The sequence below is a fragment of the Thermobia domestica genome, chromosome 8 (assembly GCF_964235325.1).
Source record: "Thermobia domestica chromosome 8, izTheDome1.hap1.1, whole genome shotgun sequence".
Taxonomy (NCBI): domain Eukaryota; kingdom Metazoa; phylum Arthropoda; class Insecta; order Zygentoma; family Lepismatidae; genus Thermobia; species Thermobia domestica.
The window spans coordinates 170,318,426-170,342,343 of NC_137461.1; the positions used below are offsets into that span (position 1 = coordinate 170,318,426).

Below are 23,918 nucleotides of genomic sequence, written 5' to 3' on the forward strand. Positions count from 1 at the left end.
ATTATTTCAGTAACTGTACTGTATTACGTAAGTATTGTTGTTCTATAAAATCACTTTTTTCATGATCTGAAGCTCAATTTCACTACTTTCCTTTGACCAACAACCTCAATTCATGACTTTCATGGATCGTAGACACCCTGCTCGGAGGCCTGAAATAGTGAGCCAAGAGCATTATTTGTATTATATAAATGTATTATTCAGTTATATTATAACTTATATAAATAATTGTGTATTATTCTATTCTAGTTATAATGCAAGATTGTTATTCCCTGGACTTTTGGAGTTCAAAAATACAGGGTAGATTATAAAGAATGATAATTATGGCCTTGATTTTTGTGTGCCAAAAAACTGTAAAATATTTTTTTTGTGCGCTAAAAGTGAAAAAATAAATATTTACTAAAAATTAAAAAATATTTAACAAAAAATAACAAGGAAAAGTACGGGAAAACGCCCCACATAAGAAAAATAAACACTGGTGTTTACTAATAGCTCCTATTCATCAGATGTCGAAATTCCATCGGCATTGCAATGAATAACTAACATGTTTTCCAAATTGTCTATCGTAAAGCTAAGCCTATTGTCACGGAATAATGCCTTATATCGAGAAAAGAAACGTTCTACATCACTTGATGTTAGTTAACCACGCTTATTGGAAAAAGGGACATATAATGAATATTCACTCCAACTGCACCTATGTTTTGGCCTTCCAATACTTCCAGAATCAAACGTACACACACACACGCGCGCGCGCGCATCACATCGCATGCACACATAGATTACTTACATTACTTCAAATAACCACATAATATAATCATATACATTTAGCGAACAAAAGAAATAAAAGGTAAAAAGTATAAAAACCAGCATTTTTTTTTTCAGATATTAGTAAGCCTCTGCTTAGTAGACTTATGGAGGATCTGCTCAACCCAGATTGATTGACTGAGATTGTCTTGTGTTGGATGGAAGGTCATTCCACGCACGGATAGTGGATGCAAAGAAAGCATTCGAGTAGAATTTTGACCAATGTGGGGGAAGAGAAAGTAGTTTATTTACACCTGATCTTGTATTATTATCTTCGTTGATTGGTTGATTTTAGCTTACATTTTCCGCGCCGAGGTTATAGGAGATGTAGATTTACAGTTTATGAATTCGAACCGCTCTAATACGTCAAAATTTCGAAGGTTTCTTACCGGGAATGGAATCTAGAACACCGTGGACCAGACACACAAACAAGCCACTAGCCCAGTAAATAGGACATTAATAAGTTAATGATTATTGTACCATTTCACGATTATGCTCCGAGGCTAAGTGCGTTTGCACACGGCAACGACAATATCGGTGGAAGCACCGATAATGTCGGCGGTGAAATCGACTTCAACGTACTCAAATCTAGCTTGCACACGCCACCGATATTATCGGCCGATCCTCAGACACGCAGATGCTGTCGGCCAAGCCCCCGATAATGTCGCCGGTATCGCCGACACCGATTTTGTCGGGGGCAATGTTTTCTTATGATTGGATGCACATGCGGCCGATGATATCGGCCGGCCAATCGGTTAGATGAAGAGAGTGAGTGACAAGGCGCTGTGTATTTTTGTTTCGTTTCTTGTCTTTGGAATTTTGTTGTTTCCATTTTTTTCTATTACAATTGTATAATATTATTATTATATTGTCCTACAAACAACTTCGGAACAGCTTATTATTATTATTATTATTATTATTATTATTATTATTATTTTACAGTTTCTGTTTTGGAGTAGCTAATTCCCTTTATTAAATAAGTATAAAATGTGGGAAGTCTGAAGAGTACTGGTTTCCCTCTAAATAGCTATTACCAAATAGAATATAGGAAATTTAGATAACCAATTTCTTGATTATTTTCCACTTCCTTTTTTTTTATTTTTGTTCTTTCTCTCTCTCTCACACACACACACTCTTTGATGGTATATTTTTTAATCTATTGATGCATTTAAATTTAATACATTCTGGAAATTAATTTAAGCGTAATTTTCAAATTTTGATACACTGTTAACATTTTGATACAATGTAACTGTTAGCATACACCGGAAAAAACCCTGATTATTATTACTTCCTTTTATTTTCATCAGAATTGTGTGCAGATCACTTTTCCCGGTCCCACTCAATAAGCAATGATTGAACAGAATATTTGTTGACAAGTCAAAGTAGAATTATTATTATTTTTAAACGAAGCCAGCACAATCAAACACTCTTTCCAAGGACAAGTTACTAATTTGGCATTTTCTTGATTGTGATCTCAACAATAGGGATGTGACTTCGTGCTTCACTTGTTGCAGATTTTTTTCTCTCACTTCCAAAACTATCCCAAATCCCCCATTTTAAAAAATAATTTCTAGAATGGCAATTGAAAACAAAGACCAAAGCTATGTATCCAAGTTTTCCCTCTCCCCTTTGTACCAGGCTCGACCCCCTGATAGAGTTCTACAGTTTAGCTACAGTGACTGGATGAAAAGGTTGTGTATTATTGCATTCTTACCTCTCTAGTTTTGCTTAGATTTTTAGAGATGGCAGGAATTTTTCCATTCGATATTTTAACCCTTATTGAACTTGTGGAATGTAGACCATGCATATGGGATAAGATAACAGACTCTTTCAAGGACAGAATTGAAAAGCAAAAAGCATGGCGAGAAGTTTATGCAAGCCTTGTCCAGGATTTTGAGTTCATGGACAAAAAGAAACGACAGGTATGTATGCAACAGCGCAAATCTGTCTTCAACATTGGGGGGGGGGGGGTAAGATCGTTCCCATATTATATATATATATATATATATATACAGTGGCGGATCCAAGGGGGTATAGGGGCTATAGCCCCCCCTTGACGCTCAGATATACACTGGATAAAATGGGCTTCAATCCTGGTACACTGGATAAAACGGCAAAATATGGTTTAGCCCCTCCCTTGATCATATCCTGGATCCGCCCCTGTATATATAGCGATGTTCAAAATATTTCTGTAGTCGAGAAACAATGCTGTGGAGGATAAGGGGAGCAGAGTTGTCTTCAACATTGGGAGGCGGGCAGATTTGAGGCTTATTCTGAGTGGACATTAACTTCATCTCACTTTCCTTTCTGGCGATCGGACACAAATAATCAAGTTTCTCTCCCAAATAACACATTTCAAATCGGATCATAGGGGGCGGGGAGAATCTCCCCAGTTCCAAGATTGGAGGGGACATGTCCCCTTCATCTCCCCGGGATTTGCACCAGTGTATGTATGGAGCAATGTAAAACAGAATTACTAATTCGAATCTTATCATTTAATCTACTATGACATTAGTATTAATTGCATGGAAAACAAAATAATATACATACAATATGTAACAGTGTATCAACAAAAATTAAAACTAAATATAGTTTGCAATGTACCGCAGCATCAATTTTGATCGAAACGAAAATAATATGTTTACGGCATCTATTTAAAACGGCACTGTTAAATCTAAACATATTTAGGCATAGGACTATTTTTCTTTAAGTTTTGTATCGTCCTCCACACCTCTTCAGAACAGTTTTTGTAGTCCTTGTTTTAAAAATTAATTTTCTCAATTATTATTATTTTTTATTTGTTTTCATATATGGAGAAGATTTTTGTGTGTGTGTGTGTCGCTTACTTCACTCATCACCGGCAACGATACTGTCGGGGATTTCACCGATATTGTCGGCGACGTGTGCAAAGTACGCCGAAACCGACACCGATATTATCTGGCCTTCCTCCGATTTTGTCGGTATCGTGTGCAAACACGCTTAGGGTAGGGATATGCCGAAGATACATCGCGATCAAGGTCGTGGCGTCAGTCTCGATACTGGCACAAACCCATGGATTCAAATGAGTAATCGCATGTCGAAGATGCACGCTATATCGCGACCTAGAGGTCGACCGCGAGAGTGGTCGAGATGATGAACAACTGAGTTTGTTTTTACATCGATGTTCAGCGGAAGCATCGTTGTGGCTCGTATTCTCATTGGCTCTCCCTGAATCGCTACACGGAATAAAGTCTTCATTTGTTTAGAATTTCGACTGCAGAGGATTGTGTGTGTCTATGCCTGAGAGGTTTTGATGCAATGTATATAGAGTATTACAGGTAGCACATTTTCTGCTATCGAGAGAAAAAAATACCCAGAATTCTTGCGCGACGTGACGTCACGTGGAAGAGAGCATGAAACAAACACATTGTAGGGAATACAGTAAGCGGTGTCGATGCGTGAAGTTTATAAAGAATGGGTAATTATTGAGACAAAAATGAATAAAAATAACTTTGATGTTGCTCAATGGTCGATTTGAGAAAGGAAGACTCCATGTATAACATAGCACCCCTTTCCTAAAATGTTGTTGATACAACGACAGTGAGTTTCTCGGTGTAAACGCGCAGACAGAGTCGATGTAATCAATGCTAATATTTATTTTATGCATTTCTTACCGAAAGATTATGAGACAGACTTACAACACGAACTTCATAAACTATCTGTAAGAAAAAAAAGTTCCGCCCTCATGCAATTTCTTCTCTGCATATATCGAATTGGTATGGAATTGTTAAGAACAAACACACAGGAGCGTCATTTAGGGGGCAGGAGGAGGCAAATGCCCCCCCCAAGAGTTTGAGTAATACATATACTTTAATCGATTGTCTACTAATATACTAGTACAACACGTGAAAATCTTATGTTGCTGGTGCTCTTGCCCTCCTTAAGTCTGAAATGACGCTCCTGCGAACAGGAGTAAAAGGTTAAGAGAAAACAATTTGTTTTTCAAACATATGAAGTTGAAGATCTTCAAAGAAATTTAAATAACTAGAGTCATGGATGCAGATCCTGTAGGACGAGTAAAAATGTTAGAAAAGAGGATTTGCCCATTTTGTCCCCATAACTCGGTGAAGCCAAAAAAATAATCGAGACAAACCTGATTGGCTGCTCTCTTTTCCGCCAGTATAGCTCGCTCAAAACAAGGTTTACCGTATGCCAATATGTAGTGTTCATTGCGTTTATTCTAATTTAAATATTCGCTTTAACGTTTAAAATAGTTACATGTGCAGCTTATGGGTTCGTGTTTGTTACCTTCAATGGGGCTTGCGTTCTTATTTCCGCTGAGACTCGTGCTCACTTGGGCTAGGACTCATCCTCCAATAAGGATCACACTCAGGGTGGGATCCAGGATTTTCTGAGCGGGAGTGCACCAATAATTACCAAACTAACCAATCACACTGAAACTCTTCAAAGTGACATGTGACAATATTCTTTACCCTTGACAACTCTGATACATAGAACGGGAGGTGGGCGGTTATTTTAAAGAAGGTCACATGTTTTCTGTCCTACTTGACAAATGTTATATTGTTTTGCTTGGCTAATCCTTTTCCTTCAATCTTCAGAAAATCAACTTAATGTATTGCTTTTGCAAAGCTCTGCTTTCTCTTAAGCTCCAAACGGAAAAATAATGGCAGAGAGTTTCGGAAAGTGTTGCTATTTTCACTGCTAGCTTCTCATTTTAGATAGTGTATATTTACAATGAAGGGGTGCACGTGCACGGTACACCCTCTAAATCCGGCCCTGATCACACTCACTAGACTGCTGGGAGCTCGTGCTCACTAATTTCATTGGGGGTGGAGGCGCGGTGGCTCAGTGGTAGAGCGTTCACCTCCGGTGGTTGGGATCCCTGGTTCGATTCCAACTCGCTCCGTGTGGACTTTGTGGTGGACAAACACCGTGCTCGTGGGTTTCTCGGGGTTCTCCCGGTTCCCCCCACTTTCTTCATTCCACCATATCATTCATTTCTCATAAACAGCGTCTCCTTTAGCCTAACCGGCATAACCGTGGGACGTAAAACTTAAAGATTTCATTTCATTTCATTTTCATTTTCATTTCATTGGAGTACACGTTTGGGTTCATTACACTCAATAAAGCTCGGGCTTACTAATCTGAACTACAGTAAGGGTCACTGCCATTAATGACCTCGTGTTCAATAACGTCAGTGGGGCTTGCAATGAATTTATTACTTTCAGTGGGTACTATTCTCGTTAAGGCTCGCTCTTACTCAAACTCAGGCTCATATCCTTCAATGAGGCTCGCGTTTACTCGAGCTCGGTCTCACATCCTTCAGTGAGGCTCACTCTCACTAAGCTCCTTGGAGATCGCGCACCCTAATCTATTTCGAGCGAGCACGCGATTAGTTAGGTTCGGGGTCACTGATCTTAACTAGACTCTTGCTCACTCGCGCGTGCTATCTCCCGTCAACTGAGCTCGAGCTCACTCATCAATGGGGCTCAAACTCACTGACACCAGTGTGTATTAATGTGGGCTCGGGTTCCATATTTTCAGTGAGGTTCGCGCTATTTATTCTGGTTGAGGCTTGCGCTTTCCTGGTCTAGGACTCACATTCTTTAATGAGGTTCGAACTCACTAGGCTCCTTGGAACTCGTGCTGTCTAGTCTCCTTCGGTCACGCACTTGCTTGGATTCGGGCACACTAATCTGGATTGGACTCATGCTCACTTGTGTTGGCTCACTTCCGTCAGCTGGGCTCGTTCTCACTACCATCAATATAACTCGAGCTCACTGATACCAGCGCGGTTTTCACTAATGTGGTTCATTACCTTTACTGTGATCATGCTCATTATTCTCGTTGAAGCTCGTGCTTATTTGGCCCCGGGCTCATATCTTTCATGAGGCTTGCACAAACTAGGTTCCTTGGAGCTCGTGCTCTCTGATCTCTTTCGGGCAAGCGCTTACTTGGGCACAGACTTCAACACTCAGTGGGACTCGAGCTCACTGGCGTTGGTAGGGCTTGTACTCATTTTTGCTTCAGCTCACATCCTTCATTCAGGCTCGTGCTTAGTCAGGTTCTGGCTCAGATCCTTTAATGAGACTTGCAGTTATTAGCCTCATGGCACTCGCGCTTACGAATTTTATTCGGGCACATTTTCCGCGAACTAAACCCAAAATATAGTAGAAACACATGTAAAAACAAGAACATTTATTTAAACAATCTCAACCTAAAAAAAAAAAAAATAATAAAGCCCAAATAATGAAGAAACACGGTGCAAAGAAAAACAATCAATGCGTTTCGGGTTCTGTGACTTCTGAGGGCTGCAATTAGAATTATCACTAACATTTCCTATCAATATTCATAAAACAACAACAATGAGTGGATGATAACATTAATATAAATTTATTATAATATAGCAATTTACCCTGCGTATTTGTAGTGTTAGAATTAGCAATATTTTTGTCTCTATGTAGTTTCAACAATCAAATGAAGTTAGAGTATGCTCGGAGCATACAAAAAATATATGCTAAAAGCAGAAGACGCGATTTCCTCTCTTCCGCGTGACGTCACACTTCCAGCGACCAATGCCAGTTCGAATCGCATATTTAGCAGCCCCTGGTTTTGATGCACTATTAAATTTCATTATGAAAGATATTTTTAATAGAACTAGTGAGGAATGTCCCAGCAATATGGGATAAAAAAACATAAACAACATCATGATAGGCACGTTTTAAACAGAGAATGGAAGAAAATAGCAACTGAAATGGGAATGTCAGATAAGTTATTCATGTTTATGTGATAATTATACTGTAGCTCATTATTATATAAGGTGGTGGCGGGAGGGGTGCTTTCGGGCTGAGTGCCCCAAATTCCGGAATTTGTAAAGAAAAAAGAAGGAGTGTTAATCATATCTATGATAAGAAACTTCAAGACCCTCCCCCCTAAAATTCCGAAATTAGTAAAAAAGAATTTCTTACAAATTCCTTACTGGTATAAGGTAAATAAATAGCTGTACAGGCACATATCTATAGGACAAAACAAAAAGTCATGTGGTCTCTGCGTGTAAAAATAGGAAACATTGAACACGCATTTGATCTTTCTGATTTATATTTATGTGTGTTTGTGAGAGTGAGGGGGGAAGGAGGGTGAGTGGTTGTGTATTGTGTGTGTCTGCTGTCTAGATCCTCAAAGGACATGAAAAAAAAATAACTCAAGCTTCGTGTGATAAGATTACATGCAAAACAATTCACCCTTTCATTTGAAAACTTTTTTTTTTTTTTTTTTAACAGTAACACACTTTTGTTGATTTTCTGCAGACAGAAATAAGAATATGACACTTATTTCGTAGTGGAGGTGTTTTAATGCATGAAGAACAGTTTCTCTGTGAAACTAACCGAAATTAGCTGTTCTCAAACGAAGAATCGAGGGTTACGCAGTAACCCTGATTGTTAAAACAAGTCTTTTTTCTGTCAGGATTGGATCTGTGTGGTAATTATTGTAGTTCTTTTTTTTATGTTTTGCTTAATTCTATTTAAAATGCAGTCCATAGTTTCAATAGACATTCTCTCATATATTCATAAAATTTATCTGCATGCTGTTTCAGTTCCGGAAATAAATGATGATATTCGCCCAAATCTTGTCTCCTTTTATTAATAGGATGAGCACCATAACGTCTATTCTGAATATTTGAAAGTAACCACCATTTTGTAATTGTACATAGAATCATAATCTTCACTGTCATTGGAGTACATGGTTTAGCAACGCTTGAATTTACAAAATCAACTGAACAACAAAACACGCACGGAATAATTTCACATGCGTCACAGCAATGTTTCTCCTCAAACTGAGAACTTAACAGCGAGAGTGCGACCTCCTCGCTATATGCACCCTTCATCCATCGCGACCTAGACATCGAGGTAGCGACCGCGACTTAAACTTTGACCTCGATCGCGAGGTTTCTTCGACATGTCCCTACCCTAAGAGATACGGTAATGATGAGTGTGAAAGAAATTGTGGAAGGAACAGTGGCGGAGCCAAGGGAGGGCCAGGTCCCCTTGCTCAAATTCTTGGCCCCCTAGTGGCCCCCCACACAGATGATGCTATTATAGATCGACAAACGGTGAGTTGCCAGTGGCTACAAGTGAAAGTACTTCCAAAACATCTCTTGAAAACAAAGTTACGAACTGCAGAATACCGTTGCGTTCCGAATAAAATAGCTCCACTCGTTTTAGTTTGTAGTAATTCTAATTCACGGAAATCTGTGGGATGCTTGCATTGACCTCACCACCTGGACATTCATTTTAACCTCTGTCCATTATCTAGTTATCTCCTTTGTTTTTGACAAACAACCAGAAAAATAGAAAATCAGTCGGCATTCTCATTCGCTTCAATTCGCACTAAAATATGATATGCATACTTACAAATAACATACACTGCAGTAAAACATTACACTTGTGTTGGACGAAAAAAGTCTTCGTACACTAAGTAACTGATTTCCATTGATTATGGCTACATAGAACAAATACATAGCATCCATTAAATAATTTGGTATTATTATTATCATTATTATTATTATTATTATTATTATTATTATTATTATTATTATTATTATTATGAGTTTATCTACCAAACAACTATTTATTGATTAATAAAAATGATTAATCAATTATATTTAGTTACGTATGGTAGATGACTTCAGATTATATTCTTTACTGACCGACAGTATCCCACGCTGTCGTATCTGTGCATAAGAGATAGGCCTAAGTTCTAATCTTTTCTTTGTAGAAGTTAAGTAAAAGAACCTGTTTTACCTCGAAATGCTTAATTACAATTTTATTTACACAAAGACAATTCTAACATACAAGATGATATTAACGATGCTATTTGCATATACGAGTTACTTGTCACAAAAATTAATTACGCTAGGAAACTAATACTACGCTCAGACTGTCTTTCTTAGCTAACTTTTACAAGTGGTAGCAATTGAAACCCACATGAGTATATGGTAACCTCTCACCCGAAGTCCAAGGTTAATCTCTTTGCACATGGCTAAAAAAAAAGTCTCTGTTGCCTCCGTTTTCACTCTCCCCCTGTGCCAGCCTGAATCCCCATTATATTACCAAATGTTATCAATCTTTAATTTCAAATTAAGTGCTTTATGATTATTTTTGGAATTATAAAGTCTCATTAGTTTCTATCACCGTTGTCCCTTAGGACAAGTTATTATAACAAAGGAAAAACATATTAATGGCTCCTCTTGATTACATTTCAAGGCTTTTTCTTATAATTCACTTAAGCACTATCAGTTTTTTTTTTTTTTTTTTTTTTTTTTACAAATTATCATATCCATTTATTCCTTTTTTTTTCATAAAATCTGTTTTCAACACATTATATTATATTATCATTGGTATTAACACAAATCTGGAACTTCTGATATTTATTTATCTCCATCATTCCATCCGGAAAATTAGTGTGATCTGTACACGAGGGAATGTTTTCGGGCTGTTGAAATTAAGATTACTGGTGCCATGCTATAACTTTGCGTTTCGCCTTATCTCAAGTAGATGCAGACATGTCAGAAGGTTTGATCCTTGTAGATACACTAGTTCAAACGCTGTCCAAGATGAGGTCTGGTAACTATGACTCTCAACGAACAATATTCGAACAAATTTATCAAGAATGTTTGGAGATGTGCAAAGAAGATGGTCTCGAATTCCAGAGCCGGAAACAAATAGAATATAGGGGTTCCTCGTGGAAACGAACTAGACATCCGCCATCGAAATATCACAAATTCATTTTGGATGAATCTTTTCCTTCATTGGATGCAGAAAACGAATTTTCTAAAAATAATATATCTATCAAAAGACATTTTTCTCCCTACTTTTGATAGACAATCACTGATATGGAAAACCGCTTTGTATCATGTTGCAAAATCATCAGATCAATCACCACTCTACATCCAAAAAGTAAAAACTTTATTAAATTACAACATTGTCGATCCTATAACCCAGCATTATGGGGTGATCTGCAAACATTAAAGTGAGAACTCAAAATCCTCCCAAACACAATTAGTAGAGCAACCCAAAAGAATAAAAAGCATATAAAGCATAACAGCAATTTACACATATGGTTGGTACCTTGAACATGATTGTGATTGTCTAAGAGTCCAGAAGAAACTAGTTTTAAAAGCATAATTTTAGAAAATAAAGCATAAAGCATAATTTAAAATACATAGCACAATTCTTTTAAAATTCTCTTTAACTGAAAGTTTAACATACTGTGTTAATATTTTTTTAAACCAATATTTACAATGCAAAATCATTGAGAACATAACAATGCAACAATGAAAAGCTTATTTTCATTTCTGTAAACTTTTCGGTGTAATCCTTTGATGTGGGGAAAAGAAAAAAAGTAAAAGAAGAAATTTTTCCGCCAACAATGAATAGTATGTAAGAACTCCATACTATATTGTTATGTTTACTTTTTTAACTTAAGCACTTTCTGTACTTTTTGGTGTCATCTTTTACTTTCTCTTTCTGTATATATGTACCTGTAAGGCGAACACAAATGATAGAAAAAAATTATTCGAGCAAAGCACATCTCTTTACAATGAATTGAAAGTAGAAAGTTCATTAAATATGAGAGAAACTAGTTGCAAAAAAATATCAATAAATAAATCAAGATATTTAGAATATTTAATGTATAATAAATATTATACATTATACACGATTAATGTAAAATAATCATTGAAATTAACAATAAAGCATAATTTGAAAAAAAAAGCATAATTAAACAAGAAATAAAGCATAATGTGGGTTGCTCTACCAATTAAGTTCTATGAAGATGAGAAGAAAACCAAAGCTGATTCCTTAACGAATTTCGTTGATCTTCTTTGTGTCTACAAAAACGCATTCCTAGAAACCTACAAGCTAGGTATCATCTCTGTAATTATATAAGTTTCTAGTGATACATGTGAAAGGTCATTCTCTTCTTTGAAAAGATTAAAGACTTGTATACGCAATTCAATGACTCATGATAGGTTGAAAAACTTAGTGTTACTTTATATTGAGAAGAAAATTCCTAAATCGTTAGATCTTTAACAAGTTGTGGATATGTTTGCTGCTGCCCACACGAATAGAAAGATCCTCTTCTAGTAGAGGCATGAACCTATAAGTTATTTTCTTGATTAAATAACTATTTACTTATATTAGAAATCAATTGCATTAATGAATCCTAGTTGTTTGAGGTACTAAATTCTTATATTTTCACTGTTTACAAAAGAGTAAAATCATGAACAACAAAGACGGAAACATTCACCTTGAATACACACACACACATATATATATATATATATATATATATATATATATATATATATTGGAGATGGCCTCCTCAAAATCCTCTTGGGCCCTTCATTGCCCCCCCCCCCCGTGAAAAAAACTCTAGCTACGCTACTGGGAAGGAATGAAATTGGAGAAACAGGAGAACCCACAGAAAACCTATTCACACGGGTTTGTGCATCACAAAATATTAATACTAATCAGAACTGCGTAATACATTTATATTTCCTTATAGAGGTTTACGGATAGAAGTAATGTCCACTTTAAGTAAGGGATACAAAGGATACTCCTACATAATATTTAGAATTGCTTTTTATCCTTTCGTTTATAAGACAAAATACAAAAAATACACGAGTGTGTGTATATACATGTGTTAATTCAAAATCTTAAACTAAAATATATCTCAATCGTTTAAACTGTTATTCTTTTCCATTGTTACTTTTCATAAAACAACAAAATGTTATTTAAATACATTTTCTAGTTACAAGTTTCATTTAGCTCATTTTCAGACAAGTAATATATTTAAATAAGTAGTACGGGTCAACGCACTGAACCTTCTTGCTTCAATACTTTAAACTAAATCATGTTATGCTGCAATTATTAATGAAACATTTGCCTGTAAAATACGAGCAAAATTATACAGCATTTTTGGAAAACATCGCCGGTCAACACACTGCAAGAATAAATTACATCTTACGGATGTTCATGTTGGAAGTAATTTATACATTATAGTTATTAGTGAAATCTATGTTTATGAAATATGTACAAAATCTCGTGAGTCGTTTGTCAGGAAATTGTCCGAAAATGATTCACCCCAAGAATAAACTACTTCCTGGATATTTTTCAGATTTTACTGACATTTATGAAAAATGAACAAAATTGTCTGAATCGCTCTTTTAAAATAGTCCGATTAAACCACCCTTTGTAAATTCTTCTCAAGGAAGTGACATATCATAGTCTAGGACTGTTAGTGATATACTGATATATGAAATATGAACAAAATCGCCTGACTCCTTTTCAACCAATTTCTTTTTGAAAACATCGTCCAAAACTAGCTTCTAAGAATAAACCATTCCTCAAAAATGAATCGTGTATTGTCAGGTTGTTAATGGAATACTTATGGAATACAAACAAAATAACCTGAGTCGTTTTTGAGAAAACTGTCAGTAAAAACACATCCATCTCTCGTAGACTTTTCTCAGAGAAATAACATACAACAGCATAGCGTTGTTATCAGAATATTGATGTACGAAATACAAATAAAATCGTTAAAGCCGTTTCTGAGAAAATCGTTCTCTTTTATTTTCACCTTTCAGTAAACTATCTTTAATTTTTGGTATAAGAAGAAAATGCGGGAAAATACCCTAGGGATTCATTTAAAAATCTTAAATTTAAATTTAGTACGGATAAGTTGAACGGTACGCGTCCTGACGAATGAACACATTTACATCGAGATGGATGGTAGAACAGAAATTTAAAAATCATTTTTACGGCTTGTATGGGTCATGAAACGTGTAAATTTGTTGAAATCTCGAATCCGATATTTTTTCACGATTATAATACTTTTTTTTCTCCTACCATAGCTCGAAAGTCAAAATGTAACTTCATTAAACAAATATAAGTCAAAAGTTTAACATTAAAATATACAACAATAAAACAAAAACTTTTTCATCCGCTATCCCGACACACTGTAATTTAGCGTGTTCTTCATTCAACAATTAACAACTCAATCTACAGCACCTTGCTATGAATTTGCTCGTTACATCTTAAGAGTAATCAAACCCAAAAAGTACTGAAATTTGTTTGTTTCCGATGTAAACGATTCTTTTTGGCATGAAACACTGACATACTATCTATAAATTCCTAATCCTCTTTCTTTACCATATTTTTGCTCATAAAAACTTTCATAACTGGTTGGGTGGATTCGAACCACCGATCTTGGGTTTTTATCGTTTTCGTATTTTCCACGCATTTTATCATGGGTGCTGTTCTTTCCTTGTCAGTTCGTATAAAAGGATAGTGAGTGAAGTGCGCAATTCGCATTGTTCTAGAGCTATGTGCAATTTGCGTTGTTCTAAAACTATCTTCAACGGTTTACTCCACATATATGCAAATACATATACTATTCTTGCGATATTGCAAATATTGTGTCAGATGATTTCATAGCGAAATAAAAAAAAATATGGAAAAATGTTAAGTTCAGATGATTCAAGGATTGGAAATTATCTTTTGAATTCATACGGAAATGCATTTCATTAAGTTGTGCAATATGAAGAAAATACATCAATCTAAATGAATTAAACAAATAAAGGTAGCTGTTAAGTTGAACATTAACGCAATTGTGGGCTTTAACATTGATCTACCTTAGAAAAGAAAAAGATGGTAAAGCAAAGGTCCGAAATTGGTTGTTTGTTTTTATCGCTGCAGGTGATTGTTATAAAGCACAAAGTGACATAAATATACACAAATATAATCTACTAAAATTCTAAGTAGAAATGCTATTAGAAGAATCTTATCTTCCTTCTAGTCGTCGGATACTATCCATTTAAAATCCGTAAGTTATATTTTAACATTGTTCATTTGTCTTCCTGAAAAAATATCGTTTTACGACTCCAGATTAATAAAGAAAAAAGTAACTCGCCTTATGCGCTGCAAAATTTAAATGTTTGTTTATTTTCTGCTGTAGTATATTTTAACATAAGTTAACTTTACTGTGGCACGAAGACTGTGACACTGGAATTGGAAATAAATGTGATTTTACTTTCGATCTTGAAATCTCTGACCCTTTCAGAAACAAGGACTGGTTTCCTCTCAACCTCCTATGCAAAAGATAAGTCGGATGAACCACATATTACAGATCTAGAAATCGCTTACCATAAGTGGTGTCTGTCACCAGAAACTGCGGCATTAACAGTCTTTGATGATGAAGTACCACAACGCGTGAAGTTAAAAAAGTGTTTTAAATATAACGGGGTGTATAAACAAAATCAAATAAAACGTTACTCTATAAATAGTGCGGAAGTCAACAACTTCAAAGAAAGAGAATTATCAGACCCTTTCCTAAAATTCGAAGAATATTTCTCACGATTTTGTTGAAACTAAAGGTAGATGTGTGTTTGTGGTGAAAAGTTACCCCAAAACGATATGTCACATGACCCCTTTCTATTTAAAAGTTTGGGTCTAAATCCAAAATGGTGGACTTAGAAATGGCCACTACACCTGTGCTAGATATGGTCCCTTTTCCTAGAGCCGTTTCAAAGTTACAACAATCTATTCCAAACTTTTGCCATATGCTATACATTGTAAAGACATTCAAAGGTTTACGACAGTTGGAGGTCGGTTCAATATTCTTCAATTTAGCCATTTTTCACGGGTTTCTTTGGTCCGACATGGAACCGATTTAGGGGTTAGGAGGAATGAAATTCGAAAAAAAAATCTCCATATAATTAAGAACAACTCCAATATACAAATATATATAACTTGCCTCTTTCAGTGTCGCTGATGCTTGACTTTGGCATCCTGGCTTCCGAACCCACAAAAAGTGTTATTGCAAGAAAATTTGGATAACCACTCTTCCTGTGGTAACCAACAAAAGGAAGAGCCCTCTCCTGTGTCATTTTCATGAATGAGCGCTGAAACATTGCTGATTCTAAATACACGACATGACTTGTAACTTGAATTATTTATCACTATCACAAATGGCCTAGTCGAACTAAAAATAAATACATAAATTTGTGTAAGCCAGTAAAATATGCGTTTATGCTACCAGACAGTGTTAAGGATATTACTTTCACCTTTGAGATACTAATGGCACCGGTCGTTTTCTACGACGAAACATTGTCGTATCGCTGCTTCCCCAATAACGAAAGAAGTACCCTACAAGTGGCCCAATGTTAAATTCTCCTCTATTTTATAAATAAAATTGTTTTCACAATACTCTCCCATATAAACTAGTACTGTGCACAAACAAAATAATTTTATATTTTATTACATAAGGGATGTACGAAACAATAATTTTTTTCTACCACCATATTTTTTATGTTTGCAAATTTAAAGAAATTCCCTAGAGTGCATGAAGTGTTATTATATGGAGAAGTCGTTCGATCCTCATGAAAGTAGATCATTTCCACTCTTAAGATTTTGCTAGATATCTTTCTTTCAGAACCACTAATTTTACCTTGTTTTACTATGGCGGTCTCTGCTTCGAGAACGAGAGCGTCTACTGTGATAGCGCCTTTTCCTTCTTGATGATTTCCTTTTGTATGAATGCCTACTGTCACTGCTTGACGGTGTGGAACTCCTCGACCTGGAAATTATAAAGTTTACAATCTAGTTAAATGCATGTAGAAATAATGATTAAAAATTATAATCAAAATAGAAATAATGTAAGTAAAAGGCTAATAGACACCGCAAGAAACAAACCTCATCACTAGGAAGTACTTTCGAAGAACATCGTCTTTATCGTCAGCTTAGGCACACTTCAAAAAGGATTTAAACCATAAAAAGAATTTTAAAAATGTACGAAGTAAAAATCTTCTTGTCACTAGAATTAGACATATGTTAATTAGACTATTAACTATAATAGACGATTAACATATGTCTAATTATAGTGACAAGAAGATTTTTACTTCGTACATTTTTAAAATTCTTTTTGTGGTTTAATCCTCTTTGAAGTGTCAGTAGTGTTAAGCGCAAGCTTAACAGAGATATTTTTATTTATTTTTATTACTATTATTCATAAAATTTGCATATGCAATATAAATTTTATATTCAAATTTAAAATACATATATATTTAATTAGTGTAGTTATTTATTTATACATTAGATTTATCATTCTAATATTACTTTTTTAAAATTTCATTAAGTTTAGCTGCAGAACAGAATACTGCTTCTTTTGTATATTTGTTGGAAAGTTCCGTATGATTTTAGAAACTTCAAGAAGATAGAGGTTATTGACTTCTACAGCATCAAAGACTGCCAACTTACAGTATCTAGGAAATACTGTAAACAAGATTCTTTTAGTGTATTACAGCTATTATAGCAATAGATTGTAAGAATAAGGAAATAAATACTAAGGATGGACAAAAGAAAATTGGCGACACAAAGTCGCTGAGCAATCTTTTGTTTAACTCTACACACCTAAATACGAATTTTTAAATATAAATACGTGATAAATTGTTTTACTGACCACAATATTAACACTTTCAATGGAACCGCTACCTCTCCGGTCGGGGTAGTTCAACGGTTCTGGCTGCCCGGTCAGCGAACCTTCATCAATTCAATTTTCATATTGTTCCAGGGTTACCAGAGTGTACTGGTATATGAAATATATTTTTGAATATAAATTCCAATCTAGAAACAATTCTTGGTCAGATAGGATATAGTTATATTAGTACAAAGAATCACGATCCGTACCCATATATTCTTTATATTTGGTCTAGGAATTAATTCGTGCGGGTGGACAAGAGATGGCGCAACGAACGGAGCGTCCCACAGTTCCGTGTATCCACACATGTGTTGCAAACCGCTGTCATCGCGTATCGTTCGTAGTATAGGGCAGTGGATTAAAGCGTCAACAACACCAGTTTGTAGTTAAGTGAACATGGCGCAATTTGTGCCTGATAAAGTGTTTTTGCGGGGTGTCCTGCTGCATTACTTTAACATGCAGAAAAGTGCGACTGAAAGTCATCGTATTTTGGTGGAAGTGTATGGTGACCATGCTCTAGCTGAGCGAACGTGTCAGAAGTGGTTTGCACGGTTTAGAAGTGGTGATTTCGGCTTGGCAGACCAAGAGCGAGCTGGACAGCCAAAAAAATTTCAAGACGAAGAATTGACAGCATTGCTCGAGCAGGATTCGTGTCAAACGCAGGAACAACTTGCAGCAGCATTAGGCGTTGATCAAACAACAGTCTCCAAACGCTTGAAAGCCATGGGAATGATTCAAAAGATGTCACATTGGGTTCCACATGAATTGAAAGACAGAGACGTTGAAAGACGAAAAACCATTTGCGAATTGCTGCTTCAACGACAGAGCAGAAAGGGGTTTCTGCATCGAATTATTACGGGTGATGAGAAGTGGATCCATTACGAGAACCCTAAACGAAAAAAGGCCTGGGTGAAACCAGGTGAACCAGGTCCATCACAACCAAAACGAGATATTCACTGTGCAAAGGTTATGCTGTGCATATGGTGGGATATGAAAGGTGTGGTGTACTATGAGCTGCTGCAACTATGAATGGAGAACGTTATCGACGACAATTAATGCGTTTGAAGCAAGCTCTGGCCAGAACACGACCAGAATGGGAGAACAGACATGATAAACTTATTGTTCAACATGATAACGCTCGCCCACATGTCGCAAAACCGGTCAAAACCTATTTAGAAAATGTCAGATGGGAAGTTTTACCCCACCCGCCGTATTCACCAGACGTTGCTCCTTCGGACTACTACTTGTTCGATTGCATGAACAACGATTTGATTGGACAGCGGTTTACTTCTTCAGAAGATATCGAAACATGGGTCTCTGACTGGATCGCTTCCAAGGATGAGGACTTCTTTCGCCACGGAATCCGTACATTGCCTGACAGATGGGCGAAAGTGGTGGCTAGCGATGGACAATATTTTTCTTAAGGTATTTATGTATTTTGTGTTTGTACTACAGCTTCAATGTGTGCGTACCAACCGCACGAATTAATTCCTAGACCAAATAGAATAGCTATTTTGGCAATTTGCTATTCTTTGTTTAATTTTAAACTCAGTATGTTGAGTCTGGCAATCCCGGCATGCCTCGGAGTGTGATGAAGGGCAGCAGAAGACAATTGTCTACCGCCAACAAGTTATTTTGTATATATATACTTTTATTTTGACAATGACAACTCCATCTAAGGTTATAAATGTAAAATAGGATATTTAAATATTGGTTTTCAACCTTTGTTACATGTCAATTGTAATTCGTTAATCTGTAATATCATTAATTATAAATGTAAACAGAAAAGGATATCGGTCACAGAGAGGCTGTTTACATTCGAAAAAGAAACAGTAACCGCTAGAAGGATACACCCGTCAGATACACCCTCTCACAAGCAACCCCTATTGTGGAAAGAAAGTCCCGCTACCTACTGACAAATAATAAAAAAACTTTTGAAGCCCCGCGAAGCAGGCGAGTTTTGGTAAAAGCTAGCGTTAGTTGGAAAAGCAAATGAGAGTCGAACATTCAGTTAGTTAAAGATCCACTGTCGCCAATATAAGACATCTTTTTGAAAAACTGTGAGTTGAAGCTTCACTGTTATCGGAACCACATACTACAGTGAGTTGAGTTGAGTTGATTTTGGGTTTAACGTCCCGTTCAGCAGCGAGGCTATATGAGACGTGGACCTACTGATTAAAGTGGAATCCGAACCACATGAGCTCCCGCCGGGAATCGAACCCGGGTCTACACACTACAGTGAGTCTGCAAATGAATAAGTTACACTATTATTCAGACTATTATTCTTAATCACTATTAATCTTCACGAACATGTATTCTAAACTCTTATAATTATTGCAGAAGCTATAAAATATATTTGACTGAAAAGTTTCAAACTTCATTTTTATAGTGCTTTACATGTTTACATTTAGTGAAATTAAGTGACACCAGAAAACAACTTAGAAAAAGAAATAATATGAATTTAGTTGTCCAAAGTGAAGAAACTTTATTATCTTAATTAGTGTTATTCCAATAAAGTAAATCGTCATGTTATGACATGAAAGATGTAGCGGGACTATTATAAATATGCTAAGCTATTTATACCAGAAAATTCTTCGTGAACATGTAAGAGAATATTAACCAACGGCAGAGAGTCTAAAGGAAGAAGGATCCCTGATTATGCAAGGAAACTTCAAGTTTGCCTTCATGCGTAACTGCAGTGACCGAGAAATGAAATATCTTGAAATGAAAAAATGAAATGAAATCTTTGAGTTTTACGTCCCACGGTTATGCCGGTTAGGCTAAAGGAGACGGTGATAATGAGAGATGAGTGAAATGGTGGAATGAAGAAAGTGGGAGGAAACGGGAGAACCCCGAGAAAACCCACGAGCACGGTGTTTCTCCACCGCAAGGTTCACTTGGCGGGGGCTGGGATCGAACCCGGGACCCCAAGCACCAGAGGTGAACGCTCTACCACTGAGCCACCGCGCCCCCCCAAAATGAAATATCTTGTTTAAAACGGTTTAGTGACAGTGAACATTCGAATTTGAGAGAGATCTCTATTCTATTTATTATCTTTTTTAACGCTCATTTAAGGCAGTTATCAAAGTGATTAAAAAATATCTATTGAATATCTAGTGTGTGCAGGCCCGTGCTGGCCCACCGGGACACCGGGACATGTCCCGGTGCGCCCTCCGAAACATCACATTATATATAAAGGTACATTTTTTAATAACAAATTCTTACGGTTATTATTGGTAAAGAACCCATGATAAGTACAGTGCGATCTTTAAATAAGACACCCTTGCGAAAACACATCAAAGATAAACGGTTTCATTTATTCTTCTGTATGGCACAGTTCTGTACCATGAATACATACTGTTACTGTTGGTAAAGAACTCATGAAGGGTACAGTGCGCCCTTTGCAAAGGCGCCCTTGCGAAACCACATCAAAGATAAACGGTTTTATTCTTCTGTATGGCACAGTTCTGTACAATGAATAGGCCTACATACTGTTGGTGAAGAACCCGTGAAAAGTATAGTGCGCCCTTTACGTAATGCGCCCTTGTCATGTGATTATTCCTGTGTTTTTTAGAGCAGTATTGGAACAATCAGTGCCTATTGTATTTCTAAAATAAAGCTATATTGACTTATATATTTAGCTTCATTTTGTGTGACAAAAAAATCTTACAAGAACTAAAAAATGTTTAGAAGTTTTCACAGTTTAGCTTTTTACGTTAATAAACAAACTTTGAGTTTTAATACATTAAATGGCACCCGTATATATACAGGGTGTAACTTAATTAACATAAACTTCAGGAGGTGACTCCTGACACGGATATAAAACGAAAAGTATACACCAACCTGGGTGTATAAACGCCTCGTTTTGGCGTCTTGATCACACGAAAATTTGTCGGAAAAATGTAACAGCCATAACTGAAGAATAAAACATCGTATCGAAGTCGGGTAAAAGAGAATGTCCATTATTTTTAGTCGTAGATCCTATTAGTGTACATTCGGATATAGTGCAGTGGCGACGCAAGGGTGCCTCCCAAAGAAACTGGAGTATTCCTTCGACTATTTTATCAGACGTTGAATGAGGGCAATGAAAACAATCAAGTACCAGATTCCAGCAATCAAAAGTAATAGTACATCGTTCAAATGAGAACACTTAGAATTCGAAAGAGATATACACCTGTGTGATTGATCTATTTCGTCTCAGCACAGAATAAACTCTCGGGAGAATAATATAAACGAAAAGAAGTCTTTAACGTATCACGGTTATATCTTCTAGGCTATTGATAACGGATGATAAACAAACGGCTTTCTGTCCAAGTTAAGAGTGTGTGAAAATGGAAAAAACAACTTTGATCTAGATTAGGTTTTAAAAAATCATGCATAGGACAGTCAGGAGGTATGTAAAGAAACATAACATGTAGTATTCAAAAATGCAAAGATCATATGTGAGCAACGAATGTACAAGGGAGTTTCCAGTTTTCTTATTTGGGGCGTTATGAAACGCCTTTTGTATGCAACACTAGCCACGACAGCCGAAGAACTTGTTGCTCGAGTTAACATAGCTGCAGCAATCCCCTCCGAAATTTCAGGTGTGTTTGACCGCACGCGGAAAAATTTGTTTCGGCAATGTCATCTTTGCAATGTGGGCAACGGTTGACAATATCAGACTGTGAACTGTTACTCTTCACAGCTTTTTCGTGTACACATACGTTTAATAAAATACTCCAAGGGATATTACTCCAGTTTCTTTGGGAATCACCCTTGCACCGCCACTGCACTACATCCGATTGTACACTACTGGAATCTACGACTAAAAATAATGGACATTCCCTTCTGCAAAATTTCGATCCGACATTTTGTTCTTGAGTATGGCTGCTGTTGCATTTTCTCGAAAATTTTCGGCTGGTCATAAATCAGAGGCATTTCTACACCCAGGTTGGTCTATATATAGGGTGTTTCAGATAAAACGTCCAGTGCTTATAAAACCGAAACGGCTGAGAATAAAAAGATGAAACAAAAATTGAGATAGGAAAATGTCATAGGGCACATCACATGGTGTTGTTGGTGACCCCCAGGGTCCTCCTTCAAGGGGGCCCAGGGGCCAACTTCAAATTTTCAAATAGGAACATGTATTGAATCATACCTCATTCAATAGTGCTTGAAAGACAAAACAACTTTTGTAGAAAACAATTTTCGATTTGGGCCACCGTTTTTAAATGGCCGCAAAAAGTGGGTCCTATATCAGATAAAACGTCCAGTGCTTATAAACCCGAAATGGCTGAGAATAAAAAGATGAAACAAAAACTGAGATAGAAAAATGTCATAGGGCGCATCACATGGTGTTGTTGTGGTGACCCACAGGGCCTTCCTTTAAGGAGGCCCAGGGGCCAACTTCAAATTTTCAAATGGGAACATGTATTGAATCATACCCCATTCAATAGTCTTTGAAAAACGAAACAACTTTTGTAGGAAACAATTTTCGATTTGGGCCACCGTTTTCAAAATGGTCGCAAAAAGTCCTGTATCAGTTTTAAGTTGGCACCTGGGCCCCCTTCACGGAGTTTCCTGAGGGTCACCACAACAACACCACTTGATATGCTTTATCATCGTTTCTATCTCAGTTTTTGTTTCATCTCTCTATTCTGAGCCATTTCTGATTTAGGCCTATAAGCACTGGACATTTTATCTGATACAGGACCCACTTTTTGCTACTTCATGTTAAGAAACTATTTCCTCATGAGCAGGTAAAACAACGGCAGTATAAGGTTGAGAAGAACAGACAGGTAATGTATCGAGTTGTCAAAGTGCAGAAACTCATAGGTAAAAGAGGGCTTATTTATAGAGGAAATGTAGCAGCCTATAAACTGAAAGACAAAGCTATAGATCATGGAAATTTTTTGGATATTGTTCCTTTCTTAAGCAAATTTGATCTTCCGCTTAAAAGTAATTTAGATAAGGTCACCGAGAAGAGTCATATACGAGGAAGTAAGCAGGATAGTGGTCGCATAACTTTTACTAAACACGGTGAATTATGTTTTGAATGCTATCAGCACACTTATCAGAGAAGATATTTCGAAAGAAGTCTCTCAAGCTTCAATATTTTCTGTTCCATTAGACACTACTCAAGATATAGTAGTTTCAGGCCAGTGCTCTGTTGTTTTACGGTATGTTGTTAAAATGGTTGTTAAACAAAGTATTGTTGTCATTTTAAAATGCATATCTACCACAGGCCAGTGTCTTTGCGATTTACTGCTGGAAATTCTGCAGAAGTTGAACCTTGATATTAAGAAGTGTATTTGAAATTCAACCGATGGCTCAAGTAACATGCAAGGACAATATTCGAATTTTTTCAACTCACCTATGATCAGTTACACGTGTGATTCAGTTAATTTTGAGTTTAACGGCCGGGAATCGAACCCAGGTCTCCCACGACAAAGGCGCATGCGTTAACCGCTTAACTACTAAGAAACTCAGTTACACGTGTGGTGTTACGCTCATATACTCAATCATGTTATATGTGATCTGACAAAAAATTGCATTGATTCTGTCATTGTTCTGCTGAATGACTGTGTGATATTTATGCG

At 36.5% G+C, this 23,918-nt stretch overlaps 1 protein-coding gene across 1 annotated transcript in view; it reads right to left on the reverse strand.

Annotated features, from left to right (window-relative positions):
* Positions 1-23,918, reverse strand: part of LOC145693348 (uncharacterized) — a 240,992-nt gene that overhangs the window by 87,272 nt on the left and 129,802 nt on the right. Inside the window, exon 3 of the mRNA XM_081769265.1 lies at positions 16,309-16,437. Coding sequence (XP_081625391.1) covers positions 16,309-16,437 — 129 coding nt within the window. The remainder of the gene's footprint in view (positions 1-16,308; positions 16,438-23,918) is intronic.